General features: G+C 32.1%; 2 protein-coding genes across 3 annotated transcripts in view; one reads left to right on the forward strand and one right to left on the reverse strand.

The window, feature by feature from the left end:
* The window catches only part of bark (C-type lectin domain-containing protein bark beetle), a 30747-nt gene extending 20810 nt beyond the window's left edge, over positions 1–9937 (forward strand). For both annotated transcript variants that reach the window (XM_029307820.2, XM_085489565.1), the window contains exons 19-28: positions 652–929; positions 1020–1273; positions 3704–3915; positions 4031–4155; positions 4660–4890; positions 5052–5177; positions 5278–5536; positions 5616–5817; positions 6242–6489; positions 6686–9937. In XM_029307820.2, the coding sequence (XP_029163653.2) occupies positions 652–929; positions 1020–1273; positions 3704–3915; positions 4031–4155; positions 4660–4890; positions 5052–5177; positions 5278–5536; positions 5616–5817; positions 6242–6489; positions 6686–7501 (2751 nt within the window). In that variant the 3' untranslated portion in view covers positions 7502–9937. The remainder of the gene's footprint in view (positions 1–651; positions 930–1019; positions 1274–3703; positions 3916–4030; positions 4156–4659; positions 4891–5051; positions 5178–5277; positions 5537–5615; positions 5818–6241; positions 6490–6685) is intronic.
* A 2290-nt stretch (positions 9938–12227) lies between these two features.
* On the reverse strand, positions 12228–27472 carry LOC114935061 (uncharacterized). The gene is made up of 3 exons (XM_029307822.2): positions 25615–27472; positions 24245–24447; positions 12228–23210 (listed from the first exon to the last, which is right to left on the reverse strand). The coding sequence occupies exons 1-3, from the start codon at positions 25616–25618 to the stop codon at positions 23022–23024; spliced, it is 396 nt and encodes a 131-aa protein (XP_029163655.1). The 5' UTR covers positions 25619–27472; the 3' UTR covers positions 12228–23021.
* Between the last annotated feature and the right edge of the window lie 52 nt (positions 27473–27524).

Raw genomic sequence — 27524 nt, forward strand, 5'->3', positions numbered from 1 at the left:
ATTTAATAAATCTCACAACGTTTCGACCATAATTTTGATCCTTTTCAAGTGTACTGAAATAACGTATTTTATATAATATAATTATAATAGTAATATTATATACGCCAAAAATACGGAAATTAATAAACAAAAATTATTATCTGTTAAAAAAGACCAAAATTTTGGTCGAAACGTTGTGAGATTTATTAAATAAATAAATGCCAGTATTGATCGAGAAAGATTTATTCCTTTAAAAAAGATAAACTCTAAATTAATGCAGCTAAAAAGAACAAATCTTATAGATTTGTGTCACTAAATGAAAATCATTATATATATAACATAGTGTTACGTAGTGTTGACTTGTAATGGCACATTGCTTAAGAGTCTTATTTCATCCTTAAAGGAGTCATTTTATACAGATTTTTTCATTTTTAAGTTTTAAAAAAATTTTTGAAGTTTTTTTAAAAATTATGTCTACGGGAACACCATTCCATATAGAAAAAGAATGGAATAAAATGTAAAAATGTTGACTTGTATCTTAGTTAGGAATAAAGGACTGAATCGTATACTGTGTTGCACAGTATCGCCTGTGTACCTTGCTGGAAAGCACTGTATATGTTTTGCATTTCCAATTACATATATATATATATATATATTTTATATATTTTTTAGACGGAATTATTATTTAATACAATTACTAATGTCCTCGGAAATGGCGTGAATGTACTATCCTTGACGGGAGAAGGCCGCGAAGCGGATGAGAGCTCGTTCACGCCCGTAAAGGATCTCAATATTCCTTATTATTTGTTCAGTATGGTCGACATATGCGACACCGCTAAAGAAATCACGATCGAAGAACGCGTGATTGTCTACTACAAATATGATAATCATCCTGTGAATTGTGTGAAAATCTTCCGCAGCGCTTATAGAGCTAAACCATTTGGATTTAGGTGGGTAAGCTCTTCCGTGTTTGCAGAAAACATGGCAAATATTGTACAATATAATAAAAAAAAATAAACAAATATTTTTCTGCTTTGCAGACTTTTACAGTTCAATCTTTTCAACTCCACTGGAAAACCGGGCCGTGCCGATGCTATAACTTTATATGATGGAGACATTTACAATGTCACTACCAAGAGAATTGGCCACTTGGAGGTTAACACTTCTGATGAAAAGAAATTCTTCAGAACGCACAATCCCAGTCTTAGTATAAGGTTCTTTGCTAATGGCGCCAGTAATGTACATGGATTTATCGCGGAAATCGTGACTCTTCCGATATCTGCTATTGGTTTTAGTGAGTGTACAATATATTGTAATCTTAATTATTTTCAATATTTTACATTATACGTTATACATGCTTAATACAGCTGTCCTATTTTAACTTAGACACTCAAAGATCTCGAAAAATATGAAAGATAACGTTTCAAACAAAAAATGTTTGGTTCAAAGAGGAACATACGATGGTGCCATTGGTTTGATCTTGAATAGTCATTTGAAGGTCACGTAAAGGTCACTTTCAATTTCTTTATTATAAATCTTCATTTTTATTGTATATTCTTGTAGCTTATATCAAGAGCTTTCCAAAACACTATATGAAAGTATAGTAGTAGTAGGAAGAGCGGGTGGGGCTATATATAAAGTCCCTAAAGGTCACCTAGATCTAAAAGTTCCTTTGCGACACCCCGCTGTGCTTGAGGATTATCCCTGTAAACCCAATCCGGCGTTTATCGCCAGATTGCATAGGTTGTTTATCCTTTGATTATGCAGTTCATCCGGTTCCATGAATGTGGACCCTAGATGTCTATATCTTTTCCAGACAAGGGCTGGACAGCGGCACAGGATGTGTATGCTGTCCTCTTTATCTTCGCCACATAGTCGGCATGTGTTTTGCGCAACTAGTTTTAAGTTGAACATGTGAGCCCGGAGAGTCACATGTCCTGTGAGAAGACCGAGTGCAAGTCTCAGTCTCCCCCGATTGAGAGCCAATAGCTCTTTTGATCTACTAGATGAGGGTTGATTAATCAGGATCTTAGCTTGTCTGCATCCTCGTGCGCTCCCCCAGGAGGCCCGATGTCTGCTTCGGAGCTGTTCCCTAATAACATTTTTGCCCAAGGTAAAGGGGACTCCAACGATCTGTTCGGTCGGTTCCTCAAGGGTACCCGCCTTCAGCCAATCCGTCCACCACTTCATTGCCTTGTATGCCACTGTGACCTGGTACCCACATCAAGGTAACCTTGTTGTTTTCCCCAAGTCTGTTAAGTGCTTGCATGCAGTTCCAAACCAGAGAAGATTCCGTGGAGGGCTTTGCAAGAGCACCCAGGGCTGCTTGACTATCAGAACATATTGTTATGTTCTTGTTGTCTGCCCTGGCAGTAATTTGTATGTTTGTACATTCTAGGAGCTAAGACCTCAGCTAAGACCTCAGCTTGAAAGACCGTGGCCAGCTTACCCATAGAGATGCTGATTTTGTGGTCGTTCTTCGGTGCATATATACCTGCCCCAAAGCCACCATTGTTGCCTGAGCCATCCGTGAACTAGACATCTGGACCCAGGCGGTCTAGAAAAAATCGATTGTTCCAGCTTGCCCTATCCGGTGTAAAAACTTTGAAGTTTTTGCTCTGATGGTGCTTCCTGGATGTTCTGTCTTGTTTCATCGAAAAAGGGCTATTCTGAAGAAAGCTTAGCCTTGTATGACCTGGCCCAGCATATTTCCACTCTTTCTGACAGAATAGTCTGTAAGCCGTCACATTTTGGCTGTACAGATTATATTTTGGTCCAATGGAGAAACACGGAGGGCTACTTCCAGCGCCTCTGTGGGAGTGGTTCTCATGACCCCTACTGCCGCCCTCAGGTAGCCATCCTGTAGGCTTTTCAGTAGGTTTCTTGCGCCCACTTTCTCCACTCTTGGCCACCAGACTATCGACGCATACATTAATCTCGGCAATAGAATGGTTGTGTAGATCCATAGAGCAACTCTGGGTTTTATGCCCCAGGTGTTGCTCATAGCTCTTCTACATGCCCAGAAAGAAATGTAGAGTTTGTTTCTCTTGATATGAAAGTATATATTTTTCATTAAGTATTTTTTGAGTTATAAAGTTTGAAGATAACAATTTTTTGACATAAAATGTAAAATATCTTGTAAAATATTCCGTTTTCGGTAATCATATCTTAATACTTTTATGTACGAAATAATGAGGCCAATCAGCTGGTGTAAAGAAAACACATAGTTACTTTTTAAAAAAAGTAGCTGTATTGTTGTAAATTACATACTTTTTGTAAATAATTATTTGATTTTATTATTTCGCGCATAATAGTATTAAGATAAGATGATCGAAAATTGAATATTTTATAAGTTATTTTACATTTTATGTAAAAAAATTGGCTTAGAACCTAGAAAAGAACCTTAATAACTCAAAAAAGATTTAAGAGAAAAATATTTTATTAAAGTGTTTTTGGAAGCTCTCGAGATAAGCTACAAGAATATGCAATGAAAAATAGTAGGTTCCATTTAAGAAGGTGAAAGTGACCTTTAAATGATTATACAAGGTCAAACCAATAACATCATCTTATGTCCTAAATAAAAAAAACTTTGGTTTGAAACTTTTTTGTATCTTTCTAGTTTTTGAAATATTTGTCTCGAATGATTAAATGAGTCATTTTATATATATCTCAGACTCTTTCGTTACGTTTCTTCAATTTGCTCAACTACTTTTGCAATTAACAGATCGTGACGTGCAGCACAACATTTCCTATTCTGTGGTATCAAATTGTCGCGAGGGCGCCGTAAAATACGCAAGTGCCGGCGAAGTGAATGCCATAATGACGCTCGAGCGTAATCAGTTTATAAACAATTGTCAAAAGTTATACGGTAACTTCTCCACCTGTAAATCCGCCTTATGGCTCGATGTTCAAAACACGCAATCGCTCTATTTCAGGGTAAGTTCGAACAGGACAGACAACACCTATATTTATTTCTTCTTTTTCTCTTTTTCTTTTTAAATTTGTTCAAAAAGCCCACAAAATATTTGAATTTTTTAAATTTACATTTTAGAACAATTTGGTGCAGAGGAATCAAGGCGGTCTTTCCATTCGCGCCGATTCAAGAGGCTCGGCCACATCCCTTAAGGGATGGATTCATAATAACCTTTTCACGGAAAATTTCAATAAACCAGCATTGTAAGTATGTGATAATTAAATAGGGATGAGAGTTCAACTTTATTATGAACTTTATTTTTTATTTTGACGTGGGAAATAAGTCTTAGAAAGTGTCTAAGTATTTCTTAAGGCTTATAGGTCTTCGCGGTCATGTTAGATTGTGACGTCAGAGGCAAGAAAGCACTCATTGAAAATTCTTAGATGTCATTTTTAAATTAAAAGATATTTCGATGAAACACTATTTCAAATGACTTTAGCACACTTTTAAAATACCTTGAATAGTTGTTCATTGATAAAGAAAAAAGAATAATTTTTAGTCTATAAATTTAGTCTATAATTTTTTAGTCTATAAAGAGAAAAGAAGAGATATTTTAAGAGTATGCTTAAAGCTAACTGATCGAAGTGTTTGTTCATCGAAATATCTTTTTATTTCGAAATAGCATCTACGAATTTTTAGCGTGTTTCCTCGCCCCATCAAATTATAATTTTTTTGTATTAAGACGAAAGATAACATTCTGCTTTCAGATATGTCGAAGGTCGTCAAAGTAGTCCTTACCAAGAAGTCACTATATTCAGAAATTACTTTACCAAAAATGATGCTCCCTATGACAATAACATTGTTTTGAAGCAAGTGGTCAGTAATATGACGCTCAATTATTTACATGGAAACCTCGGTATGCATTTATTAGAGATCTCGGGATTCGAAAGAGTTCGTTTACCTATTTATCAAAGCACGTCTCACAATGGCTTTTACAAGTGAGTAATAGATTTTCTCTGCTATACTCTTTTTGCTTCGTATTTCTTTATTCATTGGGAAAAGCTATTTACTTTGTTCTAAAGCCTGTTCAACATGCGGAAGCTATTTATAGAAAACCATCATAAACTGTCGAGATAATAAATTATTTATAACCTTTTAGAAATTATGCGGTGGATCGCGAAGGCCGTAGCACTATTGTTGCTGGTACTCCCGGACAGCAATATGTTGATAATGTGTTCTTTAATCCTGACAATGATTATGAAATGCTCACGACAAACAGATCTCAGTAAGTCAAAACAAAGCTGGTTGAAATAGATTATGCTATATATAGCAAAGTTAAAGCAAAGATTCTCATTATAAACACGTAAATCGTTAAATCTGTTTAGCCTATTAGAAATGTGGAGCTCTCACATAGACGCGCGTTACAATTGGTGGGGATACAACGAGACTTTGGCGGTGGCTGGGCGTATCAGAGATCGTAGAGATTTGCCCGAGCTATTGAAGGTCGATTATCAACCTTATCATATGAATAATAAGTCTGTATTAAGCGGTAAATGTCCGCCCGCTTGGGACCTCGTCGGTGATACGTGTTATATATTAATCGGCGCCCTTATGGACTTCTACAGCGCACGAGATTTTTGCAGAGTGAGTAAATAATGATTTTATCGGTGTGTATACGTAATACATTTGATTTAAAAAAAAAATATATATATAATTTCAAAAGTCGGTGAACGCATCGATGCCCTATATTATGGGGGATTATCTGGACCTCTGGAGATTTGCGCGCAAACAACAAGAACGGTTTGATTATTCGGAGCGTGTTTGGGTGCAGCAACTAGAACGAGTTGACCAATGTACAGTGTTTGCGTATCAAACCATTGAGATTGATCATTGCGCACAACCCAATCCGTTCATTTGCGAGATCGGTACGTTTATAGGATATCAAATTAACAGATAAAATATACAAATGGGCCATTTTATTGTCCCACTCTAATCTTTTTTCCTAGATTTAAAAAAAAAATGTCAAAAATTATTTCACTTTAAGGGTGACACAAGACAGCGATATCAATTTGTTGGTGCCATTTTTGAGAAATTCATCAATCATTATTTTTTTTTAAATAAAAATCAATTTTTAAAAATAAAAGTTATACATCTCATCGAGACAAATCCAATCATATGTATTGTTAAGGTATTTTCTTGATTTTTCTATACAAAACATTTTTGTTGATAGGAAAAAAGATATTTAGGATATTAAAAAGTACCCTCGTATCTGTATAATAATATTAAAATAAATTATAATTTAAAAATATGCGTGATTATTATAAAAAATCTTTGTTTGAATTTTGGTAGATCCGAGAGTCAACATCGACCCTCTATCATGGAGAAAAGATATTGTTGCGGTAGGTGTTTTAGGAGCTCTTGGCGTTGCGTTTGCATTGCTAACTGCGGCCATCGCGTTATGGGTATCCAAATCAAAGAAGCGTAAACTTGAGAGATTAGAGCGACGTAATTCCATCAGACAATCTTTACACTCTCTACGATCAATCGGTTCCACATCTGGCTTTACGGAGCTCGCTTATCGGCGGAAACCTATCCCGGTAAAAATAGTTCACGATTTTCATAAAAATTAAGTATAATTTTTCAGGCTTTAATACGTTTAATGTCAACACATTAGTCTAAAATCCGCATGCTTTTAACACAGTTTAGGAAATTAACTTTTTATTTTATTTTTATTTTATTTTAATTTTTTAAGAAAATCAACATTTTTATAATTTTTTAAAATGTGCTTTATAGAGCAAACATTCCACGGACACGTTGAACTCGAAATCGTTGGATTACAAGCGCATGCTGAACGGTAGCAGTCTGGACTCGATGGACAAGTCTCAATTAAATTCCTCGATAGAGGACAATCAGAGTTACGACGTATACGAAGCCCATAATCTGCGATATTCGCCGAGTACAAGTGACTTCAAGAACACAGCGCATAAGCACGGCGCAGCACAAACCGTCGACAACCCAGTCTTCGATTTGGCGTATCGCAACGAAGGTTTCCGCAATCATTCCACCTTCACGGCGAGGGACACCGCAGCCGGGGTCGCGTCTAACTGGCCGTCGCAACCGAACGTACAGTCGACCTCGATTGACCAGGAGAGTCCCAGAACAGTGGACCTCAACCACGAGAGTTCATATCTCAACAACGCGTCCACGCTACCATTACACTCCAGTCTCGGTTTCACCGACTCGATGAGCGAGTTGAAGCATAATATCGAGGCGTCGACTGCGTACGATCCTGTGGAATATGACTCGAGACGCGCTTACACGGCCACGTTGACGCCGAGTCAAGCGTCCGAGCCTGTTCCGGAGTACTCGTCAGAGTTTCAGCCGCCTATACCGCCGCATCCGTACAGCTACGAGGTCGAGAGCAGGCCTAGGAGCGAGGCGCTGCTGGAGACCAACTTTGACATAGGCGAGGAGAAGCCGCTGCGCTCCAAGAGCGAGGCCCTGCTCGAAACCAACCTGGATGCATTTTTGATCAGCGAACCCACGGAACTCACGCAACTGTCGGCAACTGCGCGAAGTAAGAGTCAACCGCTGGAAACAGCGATGTAATTGCTCTTATATGTCCCGTTCCCGCGGGTATAGGGTATCTCCTTGGAGGTTTCCCCTGCGTTACCAAAAGAAAAAAAGGGTTAATATAGGGTTATAGATCAGCGTTGTCTGTAATTTGGGTGCACGACCAAAGGGTGTGCCAAATGTCTTCTTTTAACGACGAACACTGCCAGTTATTGCACAATCAAATATTTTAAACCATTCGTGTAGGAAACATGCTTGCGTGATGAGCAACGAATTAAAATTGTTAAAATCTACACGCAACTACTGCTCGAAAGTAGTCGGAGACATGGGATGCTTCATCTTTAGGGTGATGCGTTGGCCCAAAATAGGAAGGAATGCATATATGCGTTCAATGTTCGGATTGAGGACTATGATGATGATGACATGTAACAGGGTGGACGCATAGATAGAATTGATATTCGATTGAATGTGTTTAACACATTGGACACATTGCCTTTGTTGAGCAGTTGAATATAGGACTCTCTTATTGATCAATTATGCTGGTTATCCAAGGCACTGGTTGATATGAATTGTCCAATAGTATTGTGTCTAAATGAAGCTCTTGTCGCACAATATACAATAAATTTTAATTATTGTTACATGAAATGAATGAGAATGAACCGACAAATAACAATATATACACAGAAAGAATATACACACAGAACACTGATTAGATATAATAACTTAGACAAGCACAAAAAGGCCAAAAGACATCTTAAAGACATTTAGAGATGTTTAAGGGACTGTGAGACGTTTACGTTGTTTTTTAGAAACAAATGCAGTCTAAGAACTGAAAAAAAAACTTTACATTTCACGTAAAAGTTCATGAAATTGTAATCTAATACGTATATACACACATTAAGCTATTTCAGTAATTATAAAATATTTAACGTAGTAAGTGATTTTTGAACAAATCGACAGAATTTGCGCTTGAAATGATTACATATGCGAATGTAATATTTTACAGTTTGACATAAATTTTCAAGCGATTTTTGAGATTTTTTTGTAATTGAAAATATAGAAAATGTTCCACGTACATGATTTCGCTGAATTAGATCTATTTTTTTAAATTTTGAAACTTCAGATTCAAAGTGGTTTCTGGCGATTTTATTGCTTTAAAAATAAAAAATAACTCTCTGATTTTTATGTCATCGATATCTTGTTAAAGGAATTTAAGAGTAGAATGTAGAAAAAGTACATTTGTACTGGCGATTTTATTGCTTTAAAAATAAAAAATAACTCTCTGATTTTTATGTCATCGATATCTTGTTAAAGGAATTTAAGAGTAGAATGTAGAAAAAGTACAAATGTACTTTTTCACCACCAAGGGGCACTTTAAAATGCAAAAATTGAAGATGAAATTAGGATGAGGGTAAATTGCAATTTGTCGTATTGTTTTTAATGAAAATTACGATTCCTGTATTCTGAATTCATATTTATTAGCACATTTATATTGCTAACTTTAAAAGAGCAGATATATAATATTTCAATAACAAAATCTATCATATTCTTATCGTACAATTACGATCTTTAATTCAGGAGTACTGTACAATCATTGATTATCATATGGCTTTATATTTACACTTAACACTTTAATCTACTTATTTTAATGCGATTTGCATTTTTTATACTTTTTACACTTCTGTACTATAAAATCGAGGAAAATTAAGAATTTATCTAATATCATTGTATATATGTATTTTGTTAGTATGAAAAATGTCTATTAATCACAAATAGTCAGTCCTATTCATACACATATTTATGCGTGTGTTTTGATCCTTTTATGTCTAATATCAGCTCTTTCATAGGCAGCTAAAAATGCTACATCTATATATATATTTTTTTGTCTACGGAAAATTCTTTAATAATGATAGAAAATTTTAATTTACTTAGAGGTTAAACTTTAAAACTTTTAATATTTAACTTACAAAGCATCAAGTAGGATCGCGCCATTACATCTAAAAATGCCTAAGTAGCAAGCGTACGTCATGTTGACGTCGAATAACGTCATCAGACGTCCAAATAATGTCATCAGACGTCGAATAATGTCATTAGACGTCACAGTGACGTCCTTAAATGTCGAATGTCATTTTGACGTCTAATGACGTCAGCTTGTTATACTTGGGTGCTCTTCATATTTATTAGCACTTCTATAAAAAAATAGCATTAATGTTATAAATATGATTCAGAATAGGATTTTTATAAAATCGCGTTTTATTTAGATGAGAAATAGTGACTCTATAAATGCTGCTAAATGTGCGCTCAGAATATTGCTATAGTGTCGTCTAAGACATGTTTATCGATATATATAGCGATAAATATAAGCTCAAATTACTTATGTCTTGTTAAAATTTGAACTCGGCGAAAAAATATTTATTATGTACAGTGTCAAAAAGTTAAATTATTGTGTTAATAAATTTTTTCATATTTTTATATTGAGATGTTGTACATACATGTTCAAAAAAACGCTTTTTTTATAATGTAAAGATCTCAATATTCAATTCAATCAATCTTTTATTAATGATTTTTGGAAGTGACACGCTTTTTAATTGTACTATACATTTTTTTACATGTTCCAAAGAGGACGGTTTTTTTATTATAATATATTGCTTTATCCCAATTATATTCACAGGCAGTATTTAATAGTTAATTTTTAATAGACTGTTAATAACTATATTGTCTTTGATTAAATGCGTATTCATTTTTATGTCAGATAAAGGTCGTTGATATCCTGTAATCGTTTATTAAAACTTTTTATAATGAATGTTTAATGATTTATCTAAATGTTAAAAATTTAATATACAAGTTAATTATTGAACACACAAGAAAATATGACGATCAATATTTACTAAGGCAAAACAAGACAGAAGATAGAGATTTAATAATATTAATTTTATATTTAACATAAGGAAGCAAAATAAGAGCTAGAAATAATAAATTAATTTCTTACTACTATTAATTTTATTATGACGAAGCTGTGAGAATAAAAACAGACCTCATATTCGTAAAATAGTATTATATCATCTCATTGCTCTTTGTTAAACTATTTGACAGTTTCTCTCTCTCTCTCTCTCTCTCTCTCTCTCTCTTTCTCTCTCTCTCTTTCTCTCTCTCTCTCTCTCTTCCTCCCCCTTCTTCCTTTTCCCCTTCATTCTCTTTTTAATGCGCACGCACATGTATTTTGGTCTGTTTCGGCAAATAATTTAATGTTTAGGATATCAGTAACAGTATATAAGAATATTAATTATATCATGTTTTTAATGAATTAGTAGTTGATAACAAATAATAATATATATATGTATAAAGAGAAAGAGAATTAAGTATTATTTGATCGTGTGACTTCCGAAATATATGTTGAAAATATTGTAAAATTGTCAATATATGTAACTTGGAAAATTCTAAATAAGAAAAGGTTTTACTATAGTTTGAAAATTATATATTTTGACGTTAGTTTCAAGAATGTATAATAAAAAGTAAAAAATCCAATATTTAAAAAATTAAATTTGTCTTTATATACATATATATGATCTACCTAAAGTTTTCTTTTTTAAGTGTAAGAGTTGTACAAAGAAAAACGAACAAATTTTTTAATTATTTTTAGATATGTCGTATTCTAGTAACATCAGAAAAATTGGCAGTTACCAAAAGCAGCGAATTCAAAAGATTATGTTGCAAATAATATTACACTGCCAAAAATACGTCCAATATGTTATATATGATTTTCTTAAAAGTATTTAAGCGTATTAAAAGTATAAAGATTAATAATACTTTATAAGATTGTGTATATTTTATGAAAGCCTCACCGAATTATAAATTGAGTATGTTATAATTATAAAATACTCGTAAGTGCGTTAATAGCAAATATATTTAACGTATGGATTTTATACACAATAGATCCGATTGTGTTCTGGCGTTTAAAAGATTATATTTTCATCATGTAAAAGCTTTTCTAGATTTTGCCAAGATACGCGCCGTCTTATCTCTTTCTTTTTAGTCCATATCTCTTGACAGAGAGTGATGATCCCTCTATGTGTGTCTGCGCATTTTTATAGTCTTTTTGCGGCATGCATGGGATATTTACAGTTTATACTGGTTCCGAACAGCCAGATTAGTAAGATTCCTCTTTTAGCAAGATACTCTTCATAGTTTTACATTACCTGCCTAGAGATGGCGCTCCAATCGCTTAGAGAACGTACGTTATGATTGCTTCTTCTTAAGTAAGGTGATCTCACCAAATTTGTTCTTACAATTAGTGAAAAGTTTTTTTTATATTTTTAATACAATTATCCGTCCATACACGTAGATTTAGAAATAATTGCAAGCGATAATCGTTTTTTTACAAGCTGCACAATAATAAATAAGATTCTAGCTAAATTTTTGCTACATAAAGATTCTTTGGCGAGAGAATTTTTGTGAGATTCTCAAAAAAAAAAAAAAGATATATGTATACATGTGATATTATACATATCTGTCAACGAAATGTGAGAAAATTTATAATGTTCAATATATATTTCGTATATATGCTGAAGAAATAAATAAATCAAAGCAATCACATGAAAAATTATAAATATCTAATCTTTTCACATTTTAAATTATCCTTCCATTATTATTCCCATTTTCTGTGAAATACGTCTTATAAGCGATTTCACATACAAATATATAATATGTGAAATGATCAAAATACATTTTTTGGATAGGATGTTAAAAAGAATAGTGAGCAAACTTCAAAACAATATATATCGAATATATTAATATTAATATCATCAATAACATAATTAAATATCAGGTTTCCATTCGTCGCACCTGTTTTTTTTAAACCGTCGAAACAAACACTGATGTGGGAGATTCTTCCTATGTTAAATAATTGACGAAGAAAATTCTGTCGTGTTCGATGTGGTTTCAATCTAATTTACGTATCAGTGGAAACGGCTCCATTCGATTTTGCACTTTGAAGCGCAACAAATCAATAGATATAATCTTACAATATTGCAAAATGTTTTTATAGGTGTGTTTGTCTGTACGTGTACATATATGTTTTGAGTGTTGTGTGTAAACACATACATACAATTTTTTATTATATGTATATATAAGAGGTTTTCACATATATACACACACACAGATCGGCTAGTACCTTCATTGTTTACGAATGCACACACATTACACCTAAAAGGACGTAAATATCGTAGTGTCATTGCAATCAATAAAAATAATTGAATCGTATTTCATTAGTGTCAATATAAAGTGCGAGTTCAAGTAAACATGTTGTATATATCTAGTTTCACCAACACTAAGTGAATTTTTCATGGAAAAACGAGACTGCAAACAATTAAACATTCTTATTACTTTCTTATAAAAATGCTTGATTGTGATTATCGACAGTCCGCTTACATTCTCTACTATCTATCAGCCTTACTTCTTCTTTCTCTTTCTCTTATTCTTTTTGCTTATATACAGGATATTCCATTTTTTTAAAATAAGCTTTAAATAATTAAGAAACATTCTTGTAATTAAAACAAAAATTGCAATTTGCAAACGTACAACTGCATACTTTTTCTAAAAATAACTGTTCATAAATAAAAATTTTTTTATATCAACAATGATAAATTATTAAATTAAGGCCATGTGTAACGAGCAATACGATATTATTTTATTATTGAGAAGAAAATTCTTAATTTGAAATAATAATTATACAAACGTTTCGAGCTCTACTTGCTCCTCTTCAGTGCGCAAAAAAATAGTAATAATAAATAACGATAATAAATAAATACATAAAACTCTAATAAAATCCGCAATACATAGTCAATATAAGTTATATAGTTGAGTCATAGTTAAAACGCAAAATATATTTACAATGAATTGAGACCATTAAAATAGTTCAACAAAGTAAGAACCCAATTAGAAGCAGAATGATTCGTCCGGTTATTCGTAAAATATATTAGAATTATTAATAAAAACTTGGAGTGACACTTATACATTACTCCAAATGAACCACTTATCGTTATTTGACGAAAGTCCCTCGATCTGGTAATGATTATGTTCATCTTCTCCAAATTATTTGATATTTGTTAAAAATTGTTCCGAATAACTTGAGATGACGATGCTTCTAATTGTTGTTGGCCTTATTGTTAGTACTTGACAGTCAAGTTTTTTTTTTTTTAAATAAATTGATTTCTCGTAACTTTCGACTTAAAAAAAGTATCGAGATTAGATAATCGGAAAATAAATAATATTGTTCGACATATTTCATAGTTTATGTAAAATTATGTCAAATTTAACTATAAAATATCTCATAAGCTTCATTTTTTGACCATTTTATCCTAATAACTTTTTATGCCGAAAATTGCGAGATTTTTATTTAAAAAATTATAATATACTTGACTTGACAGTCAAGTACTAACAATAAGGCCAACAACAATTAGAAGCATCGTCATCTCAAGTTATTCGGAACAATTTTTAACAAATATCAAATAATTTGGAGAGGATGAACATAATCATTACCAGATCGAGGGACTTTCGTCAAATAACGATAAGTGGTTCATTTGGAGTAATGTATAAGTGTCACTCCAAGTTTTTATTAATAATTCTAATATATTTTACGAATAACCGGACGAATCATTCTGCTTCTAATTGGGTTCTTACTTTGTTGAACTATTTTAATGGTCTCAATTCATTGTAAATATATTTTGCGTTTTAACTATGACTCAACTATATAACTTATATTGACTATGTATTGCGGATTTTATTAGAATTTTATGTATTTATTTATTATCGTTATTTATTATTACTATTTTTTTGCGCACTGAAGAGGAGCAAGTAGAGCTCGAAACGTTTGTATAATTATTATTTCAAATTAAGAATTTTCTTCTCAATAATAAAATAATATCGTATTGCTCGTTACACATGGCCTTAATTTAATAATTTATCATTGTTTTTATTGTCATACGAGCTTGAGCATTAGTATGTGATGTTTTGATTAGGTATTAATTTTGCATTGTTTTTTATATCAATTACACTGTTATTCATAACAAGTGCATAAACAAGTGCATATAAAGCAAGATTATCGAAAAATTAGTAAATTACGATATTTTATATTTTTTGTTAAAATATGTTAGAATAAAACATAAAATATCTTGTAAATCATTTATTTTTCGACTATTTTATTCTACCAATTACGTAAAATATTATGAAATCAATTTATATAAAAAAATTGTGGTTTTGTTAAAAAACGTAATGATAATTTCTAAATTTCGAAAATATTTTTACCTGGAATAAGAATGTGCATACAAGGCTGATTTGATTACAGAGATAAGTACAACTTTCGTATAAAATGTTTTTCGATGGAAGTCTTGGTTTTCGAAAAGTAGCAATGTTTTATTTAAAATGGGATATTCTGTATATCATGTATATGCACGGTATCCTATTTTAATCGTTCACCCAAAAACTATTTGACTTTTAATTACAAAATATTTCAAATAAATTATGTTTGATTTAAAAATATGGGATATAAATAGGAGAGAAGATGGCACTACAGACTTTTTCCCAAAGAGCACTTTTTAAGGTCATTTAAAGATAATTAAAAAAAATAGAATTATAATTTTTTTAAATAAAAATCTCGCAATTTTCGGCATAAAAAGTTATTAGGATAAAATGGTCAAAAAATGAAGCTTATGAGATATTTTATAGTTAAATTTGACATAATTTTACATAAACTATGAAATATGTCGAACAATATTATTTATTTTCCGATTATCTAATCTCGATACTTTTTTTAAGTCGAAAGTTACGAGAAATCAATTTATTTAAAAAAAAAAATTTGATGGCTTAATTTTGAAAAAATACATAAATGACCTTAAAAAAAAAGTGCGCGCCTTTTAGAAAAAAGTCAATAATAACTAATAACATCATCTTCTATCCTCCTTCAAATTAAATAACTTCTGTTCAAAACACTTTGTTGGACAATTAAAAATAAAAGTTTTTAGGCGTAATCGATTAAAATGGGAACCTAGTGTGTGTATATGTATATATATAATTTAGCAATAATACATTTATGTATCGTCAAAGAGAAAAAAAGTAAAAGTGTATATTTATTTGGCAAACTCAGCATTGGTCGAACCGGTCATCAATTTAAGTCATCGTTTTACCATTTAATATTTTTCATTAATAGGTGGCAGCACCTTGATTGATCTCTCTATTGCACAAGTTGCTACGAAGAGATATATTATAAAATTATTGCACCATACAACCGTGCACATGATCACACGTATGGTAACGACAACACAACGAAACCGAGCTCCGCGAATATTGTTTATTTTATATATTTTTTGTATCTAATAACGCGCAAAGCCCCGCGAACATTGTGCCTGAATCATGCTCATCAAGATTAGAATTGATCAGAAATGCGTACAACACAAAATTATCATAAAAGATTAAAGAAAAAGGGAGCAGAAATTTATGCACTAAACTAAATCGAATTATTCGCATAATTTTTAGTGATTTCGTTGTATTTAAACGAAACACAATGGACTATCGTACAAATAAAAATGCCGAGATAAACACGTCGAATAAATGAAAAGAAAAATATCGAAACGTCGTTTATCTACGCTTGAAGCTAAAGCTTGTGTAAAAAAAGTTAAAAAAAAAATGAGAGGATATAAAAGATAAAAATAGATTATACATTATAATTTATGTTTTTGATAGCGTTGATATTTTCAATTCTTTAAGTACTTCAACGTACAAAGTAAATATTTCATATTAAAAAAATATACATAAATATGTACAGATTTTTAACTTTTATTTCAATAAATAATATTATGGACTTAAAAGAACCAAATGCGATTGATGATGCAAATATAATTCTAGAAAACTCAGTCAAATAGTTGTTCATTAATCAAAAGAATACTTGATCTCTCTAGTTAATTTTTATTTCAAGGTAGTTTTTTTGCTGTTAACTTTTTTTCTAAGACGTTTACTTCGCTTTCATTTGTACGACCTAGTAAATATGACGATTTAGACCTGCAAATAACTTCGATATTAAGTTGATATTTATAACATTGAAATATTGCACATATACACTTGAAACATTGATATCGTGATACTATAATAATAAACGGCATCACTTTCTTTTGCGCAAAAGTTAAGGAAGAAAGTTAACCAAATATTGCACTTCAACGAATCAAGTTGTCTAAATTCATATTCATGAATTAAAACTAAACGTGTAGTTGAGCTATACAATGGCTAATTTCTTGTAGCCATATTTTTTCACTTGACGTTATAAGTTTTCAACAATATTTATTATACTAAACACGATACTTCTTATATTTTTACGCGCACACATGCACATACACTTGAAGAGAAGATGCCTCAAAATTCGAGAATAATGAGATTGCAGCATAAAAGTTCGTTAAAAATTAAATAATAAAAGCGCATGTTATTTTTTATTTCAAGAAATAGTTTTTGAGATAAAAAACGAGATAAGGTGATGCTGGAACTGACTCTGTCTAAAAATTTTACCGACAAAATATTTGTAACTTTATTTTTACTTTTTATTGCTTAAATATTAAATATATATATATATATATCTATATATGTATATATATACATATATTAAAAATTTTATATACAATATCCGAGAACTTATTTATTGCTCTTTTTTGTTATTACTTCAATATTGTATATATTTTACATAAATTTTGTGCAACCGGCGCGCGAAAAGTCGCCCTTACGCACATGATGGGATTTTAGAAAGGGCTCCCTTTCCACGGACCGGTCACACACAATATCGTAGCCAACATGTGCGGGTCATAAATCAGCCGATCGTGCGGATTGTCACACTCGGCTTCGCCTCGTGCGCCAAACTTCCGCACTCTCGACCGATTTACGATCCCCTGCACTTGTTAGCTAATATACTATTCTTTCACACGCCCTTCTTACTCTCCTAGGCTTATTTTGTACTTGTAAACTGTATAACTTTAATATACAATAACATAAATATTTATCTCAACTGACAACTTGTCGGCAAATTTTCGAAATTTTTTCTTTTTTTTAAATCAAAGATAATCACATCCATGCCTTTATAAACATATGTACTTTAATCCCTGAAAAGGATTTTTAATTTTATAAAAGCAATAGAAAGTAAACAAAATTACAAATTAACATTTTATCGGTAAAATAGAATAGGTTCCAGCATCATCTTAAGGCTCTTGGATCCTTGCTGTGGCCATGTTAGATTGTGACATCAGAGACAAGAAAGCACACTTTAAAAATTCTTAGATCCCATTTTTAAATTAAAAGACATTTCGATGAACTATTATGATACTATTTCAGATGGCTTTAGGACACTTAAAATACCTCGAAAATTATTCTCTTCCCTTGAGCCAATCAACAATTGTAAAATAATTGAAATATCGGACTTTGTGAATTTGCAGAATGACTGTATGTGCAAAGCTATATGCGAATCAGGCATCATATTATCATATTATCATACAGTATTATTTTATAGCTGTTGATTTATTATAGAGGGAAAAAGGGATAGTTTTAGAAATATTTTAAAAGCCATCCCAAGTGCTGTTTCATCGAAATATCTTTTTATTTTAAAATGGCATTTAAGAATTTTTAGCGTGTGTTTTCTCGTCTGACATCACAATTCCAAGATGGTCGATCAGGAGTCTTAAAAACACTGACAAATCGTAGGTTAGAAATTCTTATGTCTTAAAAACTACTAAATATAAAAAATCGTAAATATTTTTTATTATTTAATTTTTTTAATAAACTTTTAAGCCTTTTATTATCCTAAAATTTTAGGACATTTTCTACGAACGCGCATGCGTGTGTATCTAGGGTTTATCATAATTTTCATACACACACGCACACACTCACACACATACGTATATGTATATATATATATATATTGCAGAAGTCACTGTATGCTATATATGCTATGATCATTGATTAAAAATATGTATTAATGGTGTACATATATCTGAATCTCGATAATAAACGCGGATTATTAAATATATTATATTAAATCGCGCGATTTGTTCGAGAAAAATCGACAAACTATATAACGGAAGACTTTTGTAATATTTGCTATTATTTAGCATGAGAAAACGCGTAGACGTTGGTATGCATATTGAAATATCGGATGTTTAAGAAGAAAAAAATATATGTATACACAATTCGAATTCGCACGCAAAAAATGATAAAATTAACGATAGATAAAATATACGCATACGCACATTCAAATTCTCATCTCTTAAAATTCTTGAAATTAAATTATACATATAGTGTGTCATTTTAATGTCCTACCTTAACCCTCAGTTACCACTCACTTTTGGCCACCCTATTTTACCACTTATGGGTTAGAGTAACCCAGAGTCTTTTTTTGTTTATATTTCTGGATCTAATAAAGCTATTTTGAAGTATTTTTTTTCAATCGATACGCCAGATAGTAAGAAAAAAGCATATATCGGTACAAATGTCACCAGATTTCTACGACTCGAGATATTTAAGAAAAAATGAAAAGTGATTTTCTAAAATTTCGAAAAAATCATGTTTGATATGGGTTAACGTAACCCAGAGAGGTAACTGAGGATTAAAGTTGTTTGCAAGAAGATTAGAGAACAGGAGACCAAACTCCTTAGAATTTCAGTGGTGGTAAGTCAAAATATAGTTTTATTTCATGGACGCTGTTTGCGGTATGATCGCTGGCCAATTCATGAACTACGGCGTGCTGGACTTCGAAGTTTCGTGCAATATAAGGGTATAAGCACAATGCAACGTAACAATGACATAAGTCGCGTTGTAAATCGCAGATGTAAACGTAGGTTAACGCACAAGTCGTGGCGTATGCCGTATATCGTGAAAACGTGCCAAAGTCTTAAACAGCTATATATGAATACGGCCTAAATCATTGTGCATTTATTTACATCTCCGATGTACGTTTATTACGACTCTGGAAACGACTACGACAATCTTTGTGCTCAGGCCCTAATCAAGAACATAAACTTGGCATCTTAGCAGAATGTAAATTTTGGTGTCGTAAGTATTAATAAATAATATACGATATTTAGGAACGACAAAGTTCACATAGGAAACCTTTTTTTATAAAACAAGCGAAGTCCAGCACGCCATAGTTCATGAATTAAGCGGGGAGCACACACTTTTGCATAGGCGCATAAGCGTAAGCATAAGAATCTTGATTGGTCTATAAACGTATGCATAAGAAATTCAACTAATCGAATTTCTTATGCATATGCTTATGCGCTTATGCAAAAGTGTGTGCTTTCCGCTTTAGCCTGACGACCATACCGCGAACTGCGCCCATAAAATGAGACCATATTTTGACTCACTCCCACCACTGGAATTCGGATCTCCTGTTCTCTAGACTTCTTGACAAACATTTGTTTGACTTAAGGGAGATATATACCAAAAATATCAATTTCTTTACAGACAGCGTAACTTTTAAGAAAAATTCACAATACTTTTTTTTTTAAATAGAGAGACTGAATTTTCTTTTTCTAACAAAAGTTGTAGCTCTTGTCAAAAAATTCAACTATCTCATACAGCACACAAGTTTGCAGCAATATTGCAGCAACATTGCAATATTGTATATTGCATAACAATATTGTAGAAATATTATATAAGCATGAATTTGCAATATAGTTTAAATAACGTTGCAGCAACATTTCAGAAATATTATGAAAATAAAATTCACGCAAAAAATATTAGGTACAGAACATTCAGTCCGATCATGTATTTGGCACATTTCCAATAATCCAATAGTAATATTACATATATATATTTTATTGCTGCAATGTCATAGAACAATATTTCTGAAAGCGGACATTTTACCGTTGCTGCAACCTTGCAGCAAGATTGCTGCAACATTTTACAATGTTTATGCAATGTTGTAATATTGCAATGAAATGTTGCCACAATGCTGCTGCAATCTTGTTGTGCTATATGGGTCTATGTATTAGTTAAGAGTTTCCTTGATTTTTTTTATAAATTATATAATTTTGTAATATAATATATATCTATATTACATATTATAATAAATTAATACAATTGTCGCTCGTATATTGAAAACAAAGTGATAAATATAAGGCCAACTTATCGAGCTGAATATTCGAGATGTTCAGTCAACTACCATTTATTACATGTATAAATTATAAAACTACAGTCATTATATTAAAACTAACGCAAATTACAATCATTCTATAAACGTTTCGACCGCACGCGGTCTTCTTCAGTATAATTATTGAAATATAAATTCTTACAATTCACATAATATCGAAATTTAATTATAGTTATTCAGAATCAAGAGTTTTTGAGCAATTAACGCGTGTTTCAATCCGTCCTGTCCAACAATGTTCGCCTCGATATGATCCCTGATTTTGTTCAGATCTCGGATAGTTTCATCGTTAATTGGGACAATGTTAAGATCATGGACAACGAAAATAATTATTATAAAAGACTCATTTCTGAGATGCTACATATCAAGGAACAAAAAAATGGACTAAATTTAAACAAAGATACTGAGTTACTTAGCGAGTCGTATTTTGATATTTTGGATATATTAGCGAACAAGAAATAATAATAGGACAACAGAACGATGATAGGTAAGCATACTACCAATTGTAGGGGATACATATTATAATTTGGACATACGTTGATCGGTAAATTTTTTATTAATCGCAGCGCCTACGGAACGGGTTAATTTCTCGCATATTAACGATGAAACTATCCGAGATCTGAACAAAATCAGGGATCATATCGAGGCGAACATTGTTGGACAGGACGGATTGAAACACGCGTTAATTGCTCAAAAACTCTTGATTCTGAATAACTATAATTAAATTTCGATATTATGTGAATTGTAAGAATTTATATTTCAATAATTATACTGAAGAAGACCGCGTGCGGTCGAAACGTTTATAGAATGATTGTAATTTGCGTTAGTTTTAATATAATGACTGTAGTTTTATAATTTATACATGTAATAAATGGTAGTTGACTGAACATCTCGAATATTCAGCTCGATAAGTTGGCCTTATATTTATCACATATTATAATATTGTTAATTATATTAATTATATTATATTATTAATACATATATTTATTTTAATATATATATATATATATATTATATATATATTTTGTAATATATATTTTATAATTTAATTTTATAATTGTACAAAATTGTGTAATTCATGAAAAAAATTAAGAAAAAACCGTTAATTAATACGTATAAATAAAGTCTCGACGAGACTTACAACTTTTGTTTAAAAAAATCAGTTTCCATAAAAAAGTGAATTTTTGGAAAGTAGTACCTTCTGTAAGTAAATTGATACACTGTCTTGTGTCCCCTTAAAATGAAACATTTTTTTTGTAAAAACGTAAGAAAAAAAGATATATATCTTTTTTTCTTACGTTTTTGTATGAGTATGTTATAGTAAAACATTAAAATATCTACCTGTAAACAAGTAGCGCACAATATTCGAAAGGAAAAAACTAATTGACCGTACTCTGTATAAGTATGTATTTATGAAAATCGATTCCTAAAAATATCGTTGTTTATATAAATCAAACGCATTTATATTGACGTTACGTCTTTTGCAAGTGTGTTATTGCATTGTTATTGTACGTCTTTAAATGTTGCAGATGCGATCGCTTATACGGCGAGATCGTCAAATATAAAATTATTATTTACAATCTATTTAAGTTTATAATTTATGTGTATATTTGTATATGTATATATATTTTTCACGCGAAATACACTTGAATATTTCATTTCATGAGTTCTTTGAACTCGATGCATTAATTGATGACGAAGGGTCGGAAAATAATCATCAATCACTGTCATCACAACGAGAAAGATAAGAGCAACGAAAAAAAAGGACAATCGAATGGGAAGGAAATGCAATATACGGTTCGTCTCATCCCCGGAGAAATCGGAACAAACGACGAGAAAAGAACGACGCCGCTGTGTTGCAACGCGCTACAACGGCTCCTATCCATCTCTAGACTAGAAAAGAAATGCGCAATTCTAACGAACAGTGCGCCAAAGATTTACAAGGGAAGCTTTTTCCTTCGGAAAAACGCGAAGAACGAAATTGCATCTATCTTTTTTTGCACTTTTGCCGCACATATACACGTAGACGACGTATATATGTATATAATATATATATATATATATATATATATATATATATATATATATACATATATATATATATATATATATATATATATATATTAATCTAGGTCAGCAAGGTGTATGACATTAAAAATCGTGAGCCTTCGTCGACGATGCTGACAGTAAATAATAATTCTGAGAGAATTCGTGTAAAATATTTTGACGAAATAAAATGATCTCTTTTTTAAAACGAGTCGAGTAAAATGTTGCAACGATTAGTTCGATTTCTCGCTGACACATTGCTGACACGGGAATGCGCACCTAACGAGGAAGCAGGATGAGAATGTGCCGTTGGCAAGAAAAGATGTGTTGGCGAGAAAATCAAACCATAAAAACTTCGATGAAGGGATTGCACTCGGTCTGCGGTGGAGGCAGTGCAGCCACTCGTTTCTCTAGCTCTACCCGCGGTAGATACGTTTCGAGACACGTCTCAAGTCCTGTCGATGTAGACGTAGTTGTCGGCAGCGTCGTCGCCCCGGATGCTAATTGTAGACATTCGGCTGGTGCCAACTAAAATCATACGATTTATTTAGGAATACTATTGTTGTGAAAGTGATCACCCGTAAAAAAAATAATTAAAGACTTCATAAACTAAAAACTAAAATAAAACAAAAGGAATCAGCCCCAATATCCTTGATATATAGGATGTTTCATTTTAACTTAGACACTCAAATATCTCTCGAAAAAAACATAAAAAAACAGATTTAAAAAGTTTAAAAAAATTAATTTGCAACATGCAACTGCATGTTTTCTTAAAAGCAACTATGTGTTTTCTTTACACCAATTGATTGGTCTCATTCCATGCATAAAAGTATTAAGAAATAATGACCGAAAACTGAATATATTACAAGATATTTTACATTTTATCTCAAAAAATTGTTAACTTCAAACTTTATAACTTGAAGAGTACTTGATGAAAATATATTTTAATATTAGTAGTGTTTTGGAAAGTTCTCTTTCTTGAGATAAGCTACAAGAATATGCAATAAAAAATAGGGATTTATAATAAAGAAATTGACCTTTACGTGACCTTCAAATGACCTGTCAAGATTAAATCAATGGTACAATCTTATGTCCCCCTTCAAACAACTTTTGTTGAAAACGTTCCGTATTCTTAATATTATTTGAGATATTAGTGTCTAAATTAAAATGGGACACCCTGTATATTGTCAAGGTCATTATTATTCGGGCTGATTTCGTTTTTCTGAAATTTTATCATATAGATAAAAAACAGTAACAACAAGGATCTTGATAACATCATAAAACTTTAGAAAAGTAAAGCCAGTCTCAATGACCTTGATATATGTCAAGGTCATTGTCCTCCCAAAGAATCTTTGAAAGTATCTTAAAAAAAAATTTGTTATAGTTTGATATATGTTGTCGAGATTACTATATCTTTTTCATGATAAAACTTTAAAAAACTGGACTCAACCCCAATGACAATGATCTTGACGACATATGTTAAGGTCATTAAGGACTGCCTTTGCTTTTCTGAAATTTTACCATCATTATATAAAATAAAGAAAAGATAAAATTGCAATTACCAAAGCTGCCTGTTGAGGAATCGGTGCGATACCGCCGACATTTGCGGGAGTGTAATAATTGGTTGGACTAACTGGTGGTGAAGGATAAGGCCAGTAGAAGATAGGTGGCGGATATGGTGTTGCGAATTGCGGCGGAGCGCGGGGCAGCATCGCGGTCGCAGGTGGAAATATTGCTACAGGTGGTGGTGGCAACATCGTGCCTCCTACAGAACAAAGAAAATATGTAAGTATTCAATTCGATGCCAGGTTGATCTGATTAGCCAGTTTGAGGTTAGATTCAACGTGCGAGTAAACGATAAAAAAACAAGCTTATATTTTTAATTTACTATTTCTCGCGGATATTTTTCTCTAATCGCGATTTGCGGACTTATAGGGTACTTTCCAGCAACGCAACACAATTACATATATTATTGTATGACCCAGTGTTACACAAGGTCTGTTCTTTTCAGCTGTACTGGCTGCACTAGTTCAGAATTTATGACCCACATTATGAGCTCACATTTATCTCTAGATGTACTTCTAAAGTTAGAGGGGGCCGTATTATGAGCTCGCATTACTTCTAGATGTATCTTTAAAGTTAGATGAGATGCCTCTAAAATTAGAGGGGTCTATATTATGAGTGTACATCTATCTCTGAATGTGCCATGATAAATATGAGGGTATTATTAGTGCACATTGTAGCGATAATCATCTAAAAACACCTATTTTGAACCACATTTATGACACTTTTGATAAATGTGCTCTTGGGTACATTTATCTGTGCCTCTAACTTTAGAGGTACATCTAACAATAAGATATAGATGTCAGCTCTAAATGTGCGATAAAAATATGATTCATTTTAGATGTACATTTAATCTGTGTCTCTAACTTTAGAAATACATTTAGAGATAGATACGAGTTCATAATATGAGCCTATGTTTTTTTACTTTACATTGGAAGGAAAGAGATAAACTCTGAGCTAGTGCAACCAGTTTAGCTGAAAAGAACAGACTTATTGTGTCAATTTGTAGCTGAAACACTGCTTAGTTTCTTTACTTCACCGCCAGAGTGCAAGGTAGTTATTTTACATAGTTTTTTCAAAAGTTTTGAATTTTTTTTTAAAGTTTATCTCTACCGCGAAACATCACTCCATAGAAAGAAAAATGGTAAAAATAAAAAGCTTTATTGTCCATGGAAGGGCACAAAACGACATAGTCGTACACGTTAGCTGTGTACGATTGTGTCGTAGTTGGAAAATACTGAGTTAGGTGTTACACAGTGTCATCCGTATACATTGCTGAAAAGCATCCATAACCATCTTATTGTGAATCATCAACTATCAATCTTAGTATATTGTTAAAAAAAAGAAAAAAGAGATTTTCTCTTAGTACCCATGATTGTCCGTTATGTATGTACAAACGTAAAGAAGAAAATGCCCACACTATATATTATGTAACCACTCCACAATTACGACGAGTGACATCGTGCAGATCCGCAGAGGTTTTCTAGAAGCACACAAAGCGTTTTTATTATTTAGTACTAGTAATGCGCCTATTGTCGACTATACACAACAACGTTCCCGTACTATAAAAATATAATTAGTGAATAGGTTTTTTAGTGAAAAATAATAACCACTAGAGATTTTTCCTAACTTCGTACGCTGCACGATTTCACTTTTAATTAAGACTGGTCTTGTACGGTTCAAGCAAATATTTTACGGAGAGATAGAGAAAGTACTACAATTAGCTTTAGGTTACTTAGGTAATAGGAAGAGTACAAAACGGTATTTTAAAATATAAAAATAAATTCACTATTAAATATATTGTACGCGATACATATTCAAAGTTAAAATATTTGAATCTCCCTTTGCTTATTCTGCCCAGAACGTACAAAAACGCAGTTATATACAAGGAATAATGACTTGGACTTGGCCTACCTGGAAGCACAGAAGTTAGTATTTGTAGATCCCGCTACCATAACAGAAATTGACACTGCACCATTATAACACGATGTGTGTATGTGTGTGTATGTGTGTGTGCGTATGTACGTATGTATCTATGTATGGATATATGTAATGCAGCACCAACTTGTGATTTCGCCCCACTGCCAAATAATCAGATACACGCAGATTCTCACATTTTCTCTTCTTTTCTCCCTTATTTCTCTCTCTCTCTCCCTCTCTTTCTCTCACTCATTTTTCTCTTTCTCCCTTCCACGTTTGTCTCTTTCTCTCTCTTCTTCCTCTCTTTCGTCAAGCGAAATTAGCTCTTTTACACGCGACATTTTAATAAAAAATACGGCTCATGTATATAGTTTGTTCTCTTTTAACTAGCAGAATATAGCAAAAAAATATTCTTTAAAATTTTTTCGTGTCTTTATCAAATATTTATATATTTAAACATATATTTAGAATTTTTGGAACAAGAAAAAAATAGTGAATTATGAAAAAGATTATGTCAATAAAATTACTTTATAAAAATACCGTGGAATTACAACATACAAAATACAAACGTGGAATTCGTACCGCATCAGGCAATTTTCAGGAATATAGGGAGAAAAACACGATGTGAAGAACAGATATGTTTCGTAGATTAATTATTATTAGTCTTTGCATAAATAGATCTTCGGAATCGATCAGCATAGCAAAAAAAGCAGGCTCGTAGACATTTAAATTTTAATAAATTGAGAACTTAGCATCTCAGAAAGAGCGGTCGTGAACAAATGAGAGGAGAGAGACATTTAGAAAATCTTCCAATTAGAGACAAAAAAAGAAAGCTTCACGTACAAAATGTTAGAGAAATAGAGAGAGAAAGATTGAAAAAAAGGAAGAGAAAAACAAACTATTTTGATACGGTAGAAAGAAAGATTCAACAAAAAAAATAAAGAAAACGATACAAAGAAAAAGAGAAAAAGGGAAAGAGGAAAAAAAAGAAAGGGAGGGGGGAGGAGAGAAACAGTTATAGAAATCTCCATTTTTTTGTGTGTGATCTGTAGATACCAAGATACCTGTGAGCCCAATGGAAAAAAAATGTATAGAACATAGTAAAACATGGTGGTTGCAATCTTCGCCGGATTCTCTCTTGTCTACCGAGAACAAGAGCTGTAAATGTAAAAACCATTCAATAATCTCAATTACCATGAAAAACTTCTTCCCAACTCAAATTATTCAAAATACTATGCGTTCCCTAATATTCGCCAGAAAGCACCAAATAATGCGCGTTTTGTAGGGGAACAAAAACAGAATACGCAAAAAGTGCAACCATCTTGGACAAGGTAATATAATCTCAGGGTAAGAGTCCAC

This window comes from Nylanderia fulva, unplaced genomic scaffold (genome assembly GCF_048542155.1).
Source record: "Nylanderia fulva isolate GAGA-0341 unplaced genomic scaffold, ASM4854215v1 Scaffold88, whole genome shotgun sequence".
Classification (NCBI taxonomy): Eukaryota; Metazoa; Arthropoda; class Insecta; order Hymenoptera; family Formicidae; genus Nylanderia; species Nylanderia fulva.

Coding starts and splice junctions, on each gene's coding strand:
- LOC114935061 (XM_029307822.2), bottom strand. Junction 23,211..24,244: donor TTCCTCAACAGGCAGCTTTG/GTAATTGCAATT, acceptor GTATGATTTTAG/TTGGCACCAGCCGAATGTCT.